The following is a 13,972-nucleotide window of genomic DNA, read 5'->3' on the forward strand; positions in this document are numbered from 1 at the left end:
GGGCTGGAACTCCACTCTCGACCACAACTATGAGAGGTCCTGGCGGGTTCTACCAGTTTCCTTCTCAGAACTTGAAGAGCAGGGCCAGCTGGGATATGTAGTCCAAAATAGCAGCCATATTACTAGTCCGAGCTTCTGGCATGACAAGATAGGGAAATAAGGGAAGTATGCAATCAATATCCTTTCCATGATATAGGAGACCTAGAGGTAGCCAGGCTGTGGTTTTTTGCTTAAGGCTCAGGACAAGTAAACACACTATTGAAAATGGACTGGAAAAAATACTGTATAACACAATGCTACAGTAACAGGAAGATGAAGTGGATGTTCACCTGTCTCCTTTTTTATATTTAACTTTTCAGCTTTCTGATTCATGACATTTAATCTGTTTAAATTGATATAATGAGTTCCTGGAGAACTGAACTTACTGGTAAAGCTGGGCAGAAAATTGCTTTTTCCAGCTTTTACTTGCAAAATTTTTCAAGATACTGGAAAAATTTCTTTCCCAAATTGGGATTGAAAAATTGAAATCTAACATTTCCACAAACCAAAAATTCCCCCAAATTTTTTATTTTCAATTTCAACCACTTTATTATTATTATTTTTTAATTTTCAGCTACCTTAAATTTCTAAATAAACACTCAAAACTTTGAAACTTTTTCTCATTTTGTTTCAAGTTGAAAAATTTGTGAAAACCAACCCAGCAAAAAGTTTCAATTTTGACATATTGGCACTTTCAGACAAAAAGACATTTAGTTGAAAAATATTTGACCAGCACTATTTAATTGTGTTCTTCAGGAAAACCATTCAGAGCCACTTATGGAGAGATTGGAGAAACTTGTTCTGTTACTGAGAGCCGGGGATGAGTTAGTGTTTTTTGCCAAGAGATAGGAAGTATTTAGTAAATCCTCTCCTCTAGTAAAACTATCTATTTACTGGTCTGATTAGAACAAATTCTGAAAGTTTTGTTTTGGGGAAAGAGAATCTTATTTTGTCTTCTTTGAATTCCTAAAAGAAAGCAGCATTGGGCAAGGAGATTGAAGTGGTTTGTAGCAAGTAAATGTTTTTTCTGTTCATCTCTTGCTTTGCTTCCAGTTAGACTTAAAATTGTTGTTCCATAGGGTATTGGTTTTATTGGTGCTTCCATATTCATTTATATATTGATGGACTAATTTAATATACACATTGTCGGGTCATTGTTAATTATATTTTTTTAATCTCATGATTGTTTGTGCAATTGACTTCATTTTTTTTTCTGTATTTGAAATATTTTGTGTTGATCTATCACTCTCCTTATCTCTCATTATTATGCTTAATGCAGCCATTCTTTCCTTCATGCTCTTGGTGCCATTCAGAGAGTCCTTTGAGGTCCCCCTTCTAACTTGCTGTCATTCAATGCCATTTTTCTTTTTCTCCTACTTTCCGCAACATTCCTGAGTGTCTGCCTTATTTCTGCCCTAGTTTTGTTCCTTGTATGATCCCCATTTACCTTCTCACCCCAAATACAGAGGGCCAGGAAATTCTTCCCTCAGGTATGAACATCCAATTACCACTGACTTAAAAGGAGCTGTGTATGCTTCTAAGGTCCGAATTTGGCCATTCATTCATTCATTCATTCATTCATTCATTCATTCATTTTCTTCTTCCTCTAATACAAATATTTAATATCTATTCCAGTTCCACATTCGCTGGTCACTGGGGCAAGTCACTAGAGGGAGATACGACCATGGCAAGTGTATTATATACCATGCTTTTCTGACGTTCTTATGGCTGAAGCTACTCCATTACGTCTCTTTGAAAAGTCCTGGCAATCATGATTATTTTTAGTTGTCCATTCAATTTTATATATATTTTTTTTTACCAAGGTGTGGGTGGGGATTTGTTGGGAGGGGAAGGAATGTTTGATTACATTTAAAGACTTGTCTACCTAATCTATATTTCTTGTATACTATGCCCACTACAGTGATATCCAAGTGCCTTGAAAAATTCTTACAATGGACAAAAGGAGATCTCTGCAACTTTCTCTTTCCCTTCCAGAGTAGTCTTAAAATAGTGCCATTTACTGTGTATAAATTAGTCATTGACCCAGGGATATGAACTTGAGTCTTCCCCCATCAATTGAGTGCCCTGACCACCAGACTGTAGAGTCAGTATCACTTACTCTCTCTGGCCCGATGGCTATTCAGGTATTGGATACAAAGTGCAACAGCTTCAATCAGAGACATTGAGAATGATGTACCCCCTAGCTCAGTGGTTAGGACACACTCTGGCAATACGGGAGACCCAAGTTCAAATTCCTGTTCCACATCAGGCAGAAAGGAGGGAGGATTGAATGTAGGTCTCCCACATCCCAGGTGAGCACTCTAGCCACTGGGCTCAAGGCTATAAGAGATATCCCACTCCCCACACAATTTGTGAATCTATCTCTTCCTTCATTTCCATTGCTTTTATTTTAAAAATGCCCAGAGACTTAATGTTTTGTTCAACTAAAATGAAATTTTTGTCAATTTTTTTGATTTGATGAAATTTTTTAGCATTAGGAAACCAAACTGACTTCGTTTAACTGCCAATGAACCAAAAAATCAGTTGTTTGCCCAGGTCTAGCTCTGTTGTAAACCCTCATGGCCACCCAATTTCTAGTTATTATTCTGGGTGCCACTTCTTTTAATGCAGGTAACATTCTCTTTTCTTTGCCAGTTTTTAAGGAAAGTGAGTATTTCTTCTTAGTCTTTATGATTAATCTATTTCTTTTATCCAGCTTTAATTTTAATAATTTAAGTTTTGTGCATTTTAAATATTAAAGCTGAAGGGATTTGGGAATAGGTATAGATTCTTTCAATATAATCCCTATATATTGTACTCCTCTTGACCCAAACACTTAGTCAAAATTCGGGGTCCTGCAGGCTGTTTCCAACAGGAGGACAAATTGATGCTGGAGTCAGGTATTTCTTTGCTGCAATCTTGTTTATTTACAAAGAATATACACCTAGTCCTGTTTTCCAGAAAACAGCAAAAATAGCAGATGACCTCTTGGCTCACAACTGCAAGCCTCTCTCAGTCAGCACTTTAACCCAAAGCACACTCCCTTAGCTTTTTCTTAGGGTCACATTACAAGTGCTTGTCTGGCTGTGTCCGAGACTTCTTTTCTCTTTCTCTGGGTGCTTCTTCTCTCTCTCTCTCACTGACACTCACACTCACACACACACACCCCTCTGCAATCAAAGGAATCAGTCCCCTGCATTTGCATTCACCTGTAGTGAAACCGCTCCACGCACATAGTTTAGATTTCTGAGTGACATTACATGCATTGTGGCCTTCATTTTGGCTGGTGGCTCCTATTGCTTCACTTGTCTCTAAACAAAAGGTTTAATTGTTCCCCCATTTAGCCTGAATGGAGGGCACCTGTTATGCCCACCAGCTTTAACAAGGTTGAACTCTATATATAGGATTAGACCCCACCAGTCTATTTGGAAACTAAATTTAGTACTGAATGGGGGCTGCCTACTTAATTAGTGACACACTACACCGTATACAATCATGCTCCAGAATCTACACTTGCTGTCTGATGGCTTTCTGGGTGGAGTTAAGGGTGCTGGGTTTTGTCCAATAATACCCTAAGTTGCCTTAGACTCCTAAATACTTGAGAAGCTGCTTCTCATCCTGTGTCAATACCTGCCACAGTTGCTCTGCAGAGATGCTCAAACCAGGCCTCCGTAGTTGCTGAAAATCACAAAGGTGATTGCTGGCAGAGTATTCCTCTCTTCTGGAATGTGCTCCCACACTTTAAATAAAAGAGACTCAATCTGCTGATTAGGCTACCTGGCTCAGCAGTGCAAGGGAACATCCTGAGAAGGGAGTGCTGTTTGAGGGCTGATATCTGCTGAAGATGAGTTTTTGTTTTATTCTGCACTGTACAGTTTGCTACTCCTTACTTACACTTTGTGGGTTTGCTGCTGGCTCACCTTTGTTCATGGGACTTATGCTTAACTGTCAGTGGTGCTGAAACTTTAGAGATAGGCACACTTTGTGATTGAACCAGTTTAAATAAGGTCAAATATTTGATAGCTGACTAATAAACTAATTTCTAGCTCTGGTCTGGAATTTTCTGAAGAAACAGGGTTTAGCTGGAAAATGCCAATTCATTGAATTGGAAGTGTTTGTCAGAAATTTACTGGGTTTGACAAACTTCTGATGAACCATGGGAAGGGTTCTGATGGAACCTACACCAGACAGGTGACTTCCTGCCAGCTCTCCTGGTGGACTGCTGGGGCCCCCGGGCGTCCAGGGTCTGTGGCTGCGGAGTAGCCCCACTAAGCCATGGAAGCCTTTGGAGCCCCTGCTCTAATGGGGCTTGATCTGGGGCTGCCAGGCGGCAGGTTCCAGCTCCAAGGCAGGAAACCTGGAAACCCCAGGAGGTCTTAAGGCTTTCAGGCTCGTTAAGGCTTCTGGGAGCCCTCCTGTGGGACTGAGTCTGGGAACCCTGGCTTCCAAGCTCTGAGGGTCCTGGCTTAGTTGTGGCTCCAATGGCTCCTATGCTCCCACCGCCCTGTCAGCCCTAATTAACAGACGGGGAGCCGAGAGCCAAGAAGTCCTGGGAGTCGAGTCTGAGCCAGGAGCCTCAGACCATGGGCTCTCAGGGGATCAATTTTCTTTAGAAATTTTCTAAACAAACTTTCCAATTATTTCTAAATAGCTTTTTGTTTTGAAAGAATTGAAATGTTTTCAGAATTCTGGATTTTTCCACAGAATGGAAATTCTGCCTTTTGACCGGCTCTCCCATATATGTCCGGTGCTACGCCATGCACCTGATGTTCTACTGCACCACTGCTTCAAATTCTGCTGCCACACATCTGCAGTGCAGAACAGCAACAAAGGGTTTAATTATGTCACTTATCTACTCTACACTGACTTTATTTTATGGTAAAATAAGATACGGGGGGTCCTCTTCACCTCTGAACTTGTCCTTGATACATACCTTATTATGTCTAAATATTTGATGCCAGATTGGATTCCTCAAAGGGAAAATGGGGAAATATTTTTGTGTTTTAAAAAGTTTTATTAGTTTAGGTCTGAATTCTTCCTTACATAACCAAGTGTAAGGAAAGGATTTGGCCCTTAATGTATAAAATGAAGGCAACATAAATTAGAATGCTGATAAATAATCACTAACTGAGTAATGTAATATTTTTTCAATAGAATTAGTATTAAATTTCAATAGCTTTACAACTTTGCACACAGAAATTGTACTATTTAAATATTTGTGTATGCATATTCTGTCATCTATAAATATTGAAATTCAACGATTACTAGAATTGTTGCTGATATTTGGATTATTGTAATTTCCTTTTACATTCCAATGCTATCACTTTTAAAATTAGTTGAGGAATGTGTTGTATGACTCCCTACCCAAACTGACAAAGGAGTTTCAGAGTAGCAGCCAAGTTAGTCTGTATTCACAGAAAGAAAAGGAGTACTTGTGGCACCTTAGAGACTAACAAATTTATTTGAGCATAAGCTTTCGTGAGCTACAGCTCACTTCATCGGCTGCATTCAGTGGAAAATACAGTGGGGAGATTTATATACACACAGAACATGAAAAAATGGGTGTTACCATACACACTGTAATGAGAGTGATCACTTAAGGTGAGCTATTACCAGCAGGAGAGCTGGGGGGTGGGGGGGGAACTTTTGTAGTGATAATCAAGGTGGGACATTTCCAGCAGTTGACAAGAACATCTGAGGAACAGTGGTGGTGGTGGTGGGGGGGGGGCGGATAAACATGGGGAAATAGTTTTACTTTGTGTAATGACCCATCCACTCCCAGTCTCTATTCAAGCCTAAGTTAATTGTATCCAGTTTGCAAATTAATTCCAATTCAGCAGTCTCTCGTTGGAGTCCGTTTTTGAAGTTTTTTGTTGAAGAATTGCAACTTTTAGGTCTGTAATCGAGTGACCAAAGTGATTGAAGTGTTCTCCAACTGGTTTTTGAATGTTATAATTCTTGACATCTGATTTGTGTCCATTTATTCTTTTACGTAGAGACTGTCCAGTTTGGCCAATGTACATGGCAGAGGGGCATTGCTGGCACATGATGGCATATATCACATTGGTAGATGTGCAGGTGAACGAGCCTCTGATAGTGTGGCTGATGTGATTAGGCCCTATGATGGTGTCCCCTGAATAGATATGTGGACATGGTTGGCAACGGGCTTTGTTGCAAGGATAGGTTCCTGGGTTAGTGGTTCTGTTGTGTGGTATGTGGTTGCTGTCTGTAAGCAAGGACTGGCCTGTCTCCCAAGATCTGTGAGAGTGATGGGTCGTCATTCAGGATAGGTTGTAGATCCTTGATGATGCGTTGGAGAGGTTTTAGTTGGGGGCTGAAGGTGATGGCTAATGGTGTTCTGTTATTTTCTTTGTTGGGCCTGTCCTGTAGTAGGTGACTTCTGGGTACTCTTCTGGCTCTGTCAATCTGTTTCTTCACTTCAGCAGGTCCAGGCTGAGGTTGATGGTGGGATGGAAATTGTTGAAATCATGGTGGAATTCCTCAAGGGCTTCTTTTACATGGGTCCAGGTGATGAAGATGTCATCAATGTAGCGCAAATAGAGTAGGGGCATTAGGGAACGAGAGCTGAGGAAGCGTTGTTCTAAGTCAGCCATAAAAATGTTGGCATTCTGTGGAGCCATGCGGGTACCCATAGCAGTGCCGCTGATTTGAAGGTATACATTGTCCCCAAATGTGAAATAGTTATGGGTGAGGACAAAGTCACAAAGTTCAGCCACCAGGTTTGCCGTGCCATTATCGGGGATACTGTTCCTGATGGCGTGTAGTCCATCTTTGTGTGGAATGTTGGTGTATAGGGCTTCTACATCCATAGTGGCCAGGGTAGTGTTTTCAGGAAGATCACCAATGGATTGTAGTTTCCTCAGGAAGTCAGTAGTGCCATGATTTCAACAATTTCCATCCCACCATCAACCTCAGCCTGGACCAATCCACACAAGAGATCCACTTCCTGGATACTACGGTGCTAATAAGCGATGGTCACATAAACACCACCCGATTCTGAAAACCTACTGACCGCTATTCCTACCTACATGCCTCCAGCTTTCATCCAGACCACACCACATGATCCATTGTCTACAGCCAAGCTCTACGATACAACTGCATTTTCTCCAACCCCTCAGAGACAAACATCTACAAGATCTCTATCAAGCATTCTTACAACTACAATACCCTCCTGCTGAAGTGAAGAAACAGATTGACAGAGCCAGAGGACTACCCAGAAGTCACCTACTACAGGACAGGCCCAATAAAGAAAATAACAGAATGCCACTAGCCATCACCTTCAGCCCCCAACTAAAACCTCTCCAACGCATCATCAAGGATCTACAACCTATCCTGAAGGAAGATCCATCACTCTCACAGATCCTGGGAGACAGGCCAGTCCTTGCTTACAGAAAGCAACCACATACCACACAACAGAACCACTAACCCAGGAACCTATCCTTGCAACTAAGCCCGTTGCCAACCGTGTCCACATATCTATTCAAGGGACACCATCATAGGGCCTAATCACATCAGCCACACTATCAGAGGCTCGTTCACCTGCACATCTACCAATGTGATATATGCCATTATGTGCCAGCAATGCCCCTCTGCCATGTACATTGGCCAAACTGGACAGTCTCTACGTAAAAGAATAAATGGACACAAATCAGATGTCAAGAATTATAACATTCAAAAACCAGTTGGAGAACACTTCAATCACTTTGGTCACTTGATTACAGACCTAAAAGTTGCAATTCTTCAACAAAAAACTTCAAAAACGGACTCCAACGAGAGACTGCTGAATTGGAATTAATTTGCAAACTGGATACAATTAACTTAGGCTTGAATAAAGACTGGGAGTGGATGGGTCATTACACAAAGTAAAATTATTTCCCCATGTTTATTCCCTCCCGACCCCACATACATACTGTTCTTCAGACGTTCTTGTCAACTGCTGGAAATGTCCCACCTTGATTATCACTACAAAGGTTCCCCCCTCACCTCCACTCTCCTGCTGGTAATAGCTCACCTTAAGTGATCACTCTCTTACAGTGTGTATGGTAACACCCATTTTTTCATGTTCTGTTTGTATATAAATCTCCCCACTGTATTTTCCACTGAATGCATCCGATGAAGTGAGCTGTAGCTCACGAAAGCTTATGCTCAAATAAATTTGTTAGTCTCTAAGGTGCCACAAGATCTCCTTTTCTTTTTGACAAAGGAGTGTTACTTTCTACACAAACCTGCAATGGTTAAATCTCATGAGATACAGTTCAAATAATCTGTAAAAGGTTGATTACTTGTCCAAATCTTTTCAGGCTCCCTCTTCAATTTATTGTTTACTCTCCTTTCTTTTTCATGATTTTACAATAACCCTCAGAACCTTCTCCATCCTTAGAAACATGCTGTGGGCTCGTGGCTCTAGGCATCTATTCCTCCCTCCCTGAAGTATTATTATATAGGCTCTAGACCACTCACTTACCTTTTCATTATTTTACAGTAGAAGGAAATTAGGTCTACAATTCATCTATCAGTAGAAGAAACTATGAGCTTTAGAATGGAATTTGAAGAGCAAATAGACAAGAATATAAAAACAAATAAATGTTAGTGTATTCAGTGGCACAGGAAAGACAGCATATTTATAACTGATAAAAGGAATATACAACTCAGTTAGCCTCAATTAAATTATGTGGCAATGAGTTTAATGGAGTTGGAGAATAATAGGATTCAAAAAAGGGTTGGACACTATATGGATAACATGAATATTTGAGTTGTCATAGCAAGAATAAAAAAAAGTAATGAACAGTTGTGGAGGGGATCTATATCCCCATGATTCAGAGCATAATTAACAATTAATAATTAACAAGGGTTAGGGGAAAACTTCCTTGAAACTTTCCCTGGGGCAGATTATCCCATAACTGCTTCCTGCAGGGTTTTTCATCTTCCCCAAAACTGGTACTGATCACTGTTGGAGACCGGATGTTATACTACAACTAGATGGACCTCTCCACTGGCCTGTATCACTATGGTAATTCCTATGTCTAGCTCTCTCTCACAGTTACTATGACTCCCCCTGCAGACACTGAGTGACCTCATCTTCCTTTTGCCTTTGATCCCACTGTATAATCGACAGTTATAGCGGCCCCTATTGTGTGCTGCCTAGTGCGGTGTGAACTCAGGAGCAAGAGACACCTGTAAACACCAGCAATATGGATCAAGCAGAAGAATTATCAGACTGGCTGGCCTTGTCATAAGACCTTCAAATACAGAATACATGTAGGGACAAGGGAGTCATGATTTATTACAGAGCTGCGGGAACCTAGTGGCTCTCAGGCTGGGAGAGAGGATAATTACTAGACTATACTTACCAAAATGGGTGGCTATTAGACCGAGTCTAACCCTGTAAATAGGTTTTGGTTTGGGGGAGAAAGTTAAAGTCCAGTCTGGATTCATATCAGCTCCAGGGCCCTGCAACTTGCTCCACATAGGCAGACCTCCTGAATCTCTTCAGTGGTGGGTGCTGGGGTCTGCCCATGCAGAACAATTTGCAAGAACAGAGCCTAAATTTGTTTACTTGTATCTATAGCATGTTGTGCTCTATGCTGGGAAATGTGGATTGGCTTCTACAAATCAACTTTAGATCCAGTTTTTAAAATAAATAAATAATTACGTTTCTTGTTTTCTGAAAAGTTTATGGGTTTGTTCCAACATCTGTCTGATTTTCTTATCCTTTGCTTGTATTCATACTCTCTTTCCTATGTCAAGCTTTCATCTCTTTGTTTTCACCCTTAACCTGACTGCCTTCATCAGTTACCCCCTTCTCCTCCGTTCAGTAGCATCAGGTATGGTCTGACTGCTGCTTTCCTGACTAAGCCCCCATATTTTTTATGTTAATAGTTAACAAATTTTAAGGTACAACAGCATATAATTATATTTTCCCCTTATCTCAGTTTCAGTTAATTTTTGGTACCTCATCTGTTCTTCTGTTCAGCAAATTACTTTTTTTCTATGAAGCATAATAGATATAGCTCTTTAATGAAAAATACTGCACATTATCCCATTCTGGATTTTTTTTCTGTAGTATGCATCCAAACAGCCTGTACATTGTGCTCAGCAACAAAATACATCTGGATCTTCCATTTGTGTGTATATTATATCATTACAATTACTTTCCAGGGATTCTTTTTGATATATACATGTGTCTTCCATTAAGATGAATGTGGACTAGATGCTACTTTAAAGTGAAGCATTATTCTATAGGCAGATGGATGAAAAGTTAGTCGGGAGTATTGAAAGTTGCTATATGGGATACCATGCAACTGAAATATGTGATATTTTCTTAAAGGTGTATTATAGCATTTAGTATGCATCCAGTTCACTTGCACAGCATTTTGATTTAAATTGTGCATGGAAAAGTTAGGGTCTATGTAAGGCACCAAACTTAATGTCTGATACTTTCTCTATTTTATGACACTGACCATTTGGTATCCGCCTCTTCATCCTAAATCAGAAAACCTACTGGTTATACCTGACCTTCTGTTGAGATGCAGCACAGCATATTAAGAGCTGGTGATTGTACAGTATATTTATTATTGTGCGTGTCTCTTCTTTGGAAATGAATATTAAAATATGTTAAACAATATTTCAGTTCTAATTATAGAGAATAGCTCTTATAGTTAAATGAACAATGGTGACTTCCATATCTTTTTTCATTCTCTATCCTGTTACAATCAGTTTTGTTCCCTACTTTAAAGTGTGGCTATAATTAGAAATCTGACTATATAGAAATGGCACCATCTTCTTCCTGTATGTATTCAGTTAATCTGTTTGCTTTACTTTAAAATAAAATAAAAAAAAATCAAGTTTTGACTATGGCTGAACCAACCTTGAAGGATCTGTTTCATATGTGTTACTCTGAACCAGCACCTGTAATATCTGTTTGCCAGGGATGGCTGTAAGCCATCCCCTGTCAGTCTGCTCGAAGAAGATTCAGATTCCTAAACCTGCAAGATCATTGCAGCCTGTCTCCCGAGATTTCCCCAGAAATCCCTCTCCACTCAGCTTTGCTGTCTTTTAGGTGGACAATCTGCTTTTCCTGCTGCCTAATGGGTCTAGAGGATCTCTCCCATTGAAGTCTTCTGGGGGTGCCAGGCCAACCCTCATCTTTCTTTGTGGGGGTCACTATGAAGGGTCACTTATTCCAACCTATTATGATCTTCAAAGAGGTAGCAGGAAACAACTTATTCCTTCCTTATCACCCACCCCCTTACTGGGCTGGAGAAGTAAGGAAACCCTCCCTCTCACACAGCCAACCACCATGAGATTGAGTAGCAGAAGTAGATAGCACCCTGTAAAGATTAGCTGTGTGGTTGCTAGGAGTTCTTTATACCCAACACAAGATAATACATTTTGCAGATAAAGGCTAGTATTGAACTCTCTGGCAGATGTTTAATCTGGCCTGATACAAAATAGATACCTTTTTAAAACTTGCCAGTTACTCTTTACTGGGTAACTTTACTTCAATGTTTATAGATTCAAGCTGTAGTGAACTGGAAATGCAGCTTATAATGCAATCTTACCTATTTGTTTAAGGTAGAATTGGCTAATTTTTAGGGTGAACACTATATGTATATTAAATGCAAAAATATATTATGCACTAGTATGGTTGTACAGTTAAAAAAATCCCAATTTCTAGAAATGCAGAAGTAAAGCTTCCCACTGACATGTTCTCAATCACAGAGCAGTAGGGAGATGCTGCTGTATTAGAGGTGTAATACTTTGGATGAAACAAAGTGAGGTCCCTTCTGCTTATTTGTGGCTTTCTGGGTAGAAGGTAGTGCTCTTCTGGCTAGCCTTCTTAAAAGAATAGGGGGATAACTTCCTATCCTGACCAATACTTACCCTCTCAGTATAACATGATCTATTGCCCAAGGCCACGGGGGAGCTATTGCTGAGCGAACTATAGTTGACATGTTAGCCTTAAACAGTCTCTCTACTAAACGTATCCGACTCTTTTTACTACTGCTGGTCAAATAATTTTTTTCTACACATTTCTTGTTACTTTTTGCATTAGTTGCTCAGTTCTTCTTATTGCATTGTTTGGATATACATCAGAGATGAAAAATACATAAAAGCAAATTCTGTTTATAAATCTAACAGTCTTTGCCAGACAGCAAATTGTAGTTACTGAAAGTTTCACTGAAGTAAATTACTGCGAGTATTTGACTGGTCTTAGCAAGAATCCTGGATCAGCAATGGGAAAGGTGATCTAATTTGCTTCTTTTCAGACTAATGGTAATCTTGCTGGGGAGTAACGCCTTTGTTTTGTGTTTTGAGATCCATAGCTTTTTGGTTGTTTTATTCTGACAAAACACAGAAACAAATTGTCATATCCTATATTAGGATCCAGTTGCTCTAGTTACCTCCATCAACTGTCATAACAGTTCAAAATTGATTGTGATGTGTGTGTTTACAAAAAGAAATTTCTTAAAGGAGCAGAAAAATCCTGAGCATCACTATATACTACTAAGTTGTAGGTGTAAAATTGTGATATGTGCAGTAATATTTTCTTAGCTGTTAAATACACATTTGTCTGTTTTATCTTGCAGTTTTCAGTGAAGATCTACATGCCAGCCTGTATTTTGTCAATGCATCTTTGCAAGAGGTAGTGTTTGCTAGCACCACAGGGACATTGGTGCCCTGTCCTGCAGCAGGGATCCCTCCTGTGACACTCAGATGGTACCTAGCAACGGGCGAGGAGATCTATGATGTCCCAGGGATCCGCCACGTCCACCCCAATGGCACTCTCCAAATTTTCCCCTTCCCTCCTTCAAGCTTTAATAACTTAATCCATGATAACACTTACTATTGCACAGCTGAAAATCCTTCAGGGAAAATCAGAAGTCAGGATGTTCACATTAAGGCCGGTAAGTATGGTTCTTTACTTCATAACTTCAAGTTGGGCAAGGGAGGAGACCATGTGTTTCTGGCTAAAAGTGGTAGCCATTGTGAACTGGAGCAAAGACTGTGGCCTAGAAGGGCAGTCTAGAGTTCTTAATAAAATCAACTGAAACAATATTGGCTTAGCCTATTTTTATAAAAGAGAAGTTAAAAGTCCCATCCCAAAGTCCATCAAGTTTCTGAAAGATGCCAAGATTCCCAGCTGAACAGTTAGAGAGAGGCCATTGATCAGAATCTATTTACTCTTTAAAGAGTTAGGGATGGGGGAGATGAGGACTCTCCCTGCACTGTTGTTGGGGTTTTTTGGGGGGGCGGGGAATGAACATGTATATTGATAAATAATAATCAAATGCTATTGTAAATATATAGGAATAGCTTTATGTTTAACTTAAAGTATGCAAAGGATTTTTTGTATTGTGGGCATAGCAGTTTGGCAACTATTTTCTGAGTTGACTGAATAAAAAGGGGTGGACTGTATAAAGGGAGAATTGATTTTAAATGTAATTAGACTCAAGTCTATTACCACTATTCTATTAGTGCACAAAACTCTAAAATCAAAATTTTAATTAAAAAAATTTGGGGGGGACAGATCCTCAGCTGATCTAAATTGTCAAAAAGCACCTGTAACTTCAGTTTATACTAGCTTAATCACCAGTTTACATCAGCATAATATATACCATCTGAGGATCTGTCCTAGAGTATCTGCAGTCCAGTAGCTGTATTAGAGAAATTGCAAACCATGCACAAATATAGTGCTTTGGGGTTATAGCTCTTCTTATGATTATCTGTTTGCAAACAAGGAAAATCCAGATTGTGAAGTGCATTATGCCAGTTAATAGTTTCTACTTCCTGACTTTTAGTCTTACTAATGCTAAATATTACTTCAAAGACATGCAAAGTGATAATTAGAAGGTACAAAGAAAAACTGACATCTCCAAGAAATTCGTAAAATGCATTATCCAAAACATAC

At 39.7% G+C, this 13,972-nt stretch overlaps 1 protein-coding gene across 1 annotated transcript in view; it reads left to right on the top strand.

The window, feature by feature from the left end:
- Positions 1–13,972, top strand: part of DSCAM (DS cell adhesion molecule) — a 641,498-nt gene that overhangs the window by 78,308 nt on the left and 549,218 nt on the right. Inside the window, exon 2 of the mRNA XM_084616971.1 lies at positions 12,651–12,968. Within this exon, the coding sequence (XP_084473097.1) occupies positions 12,651–12,968 (318 nt within the window). The remainder of the gene's footprint in view (positions 1–12,650; positions 12,969–13,972) is intronic.

Source organism: Lepidochelys olivacea, assembly GCF_965140295.1.
Source record: "Lepidochelys olivacea isolate rLepOli2 genome assembly, chromosome: 1".
Classification (NCBI taxonomy): domain Eukaryota; kingdom Metazoa; phylum Chordata; order Testudines; family Cheloniidae; genus Lepidochelys; species Lepidochelys olivacea.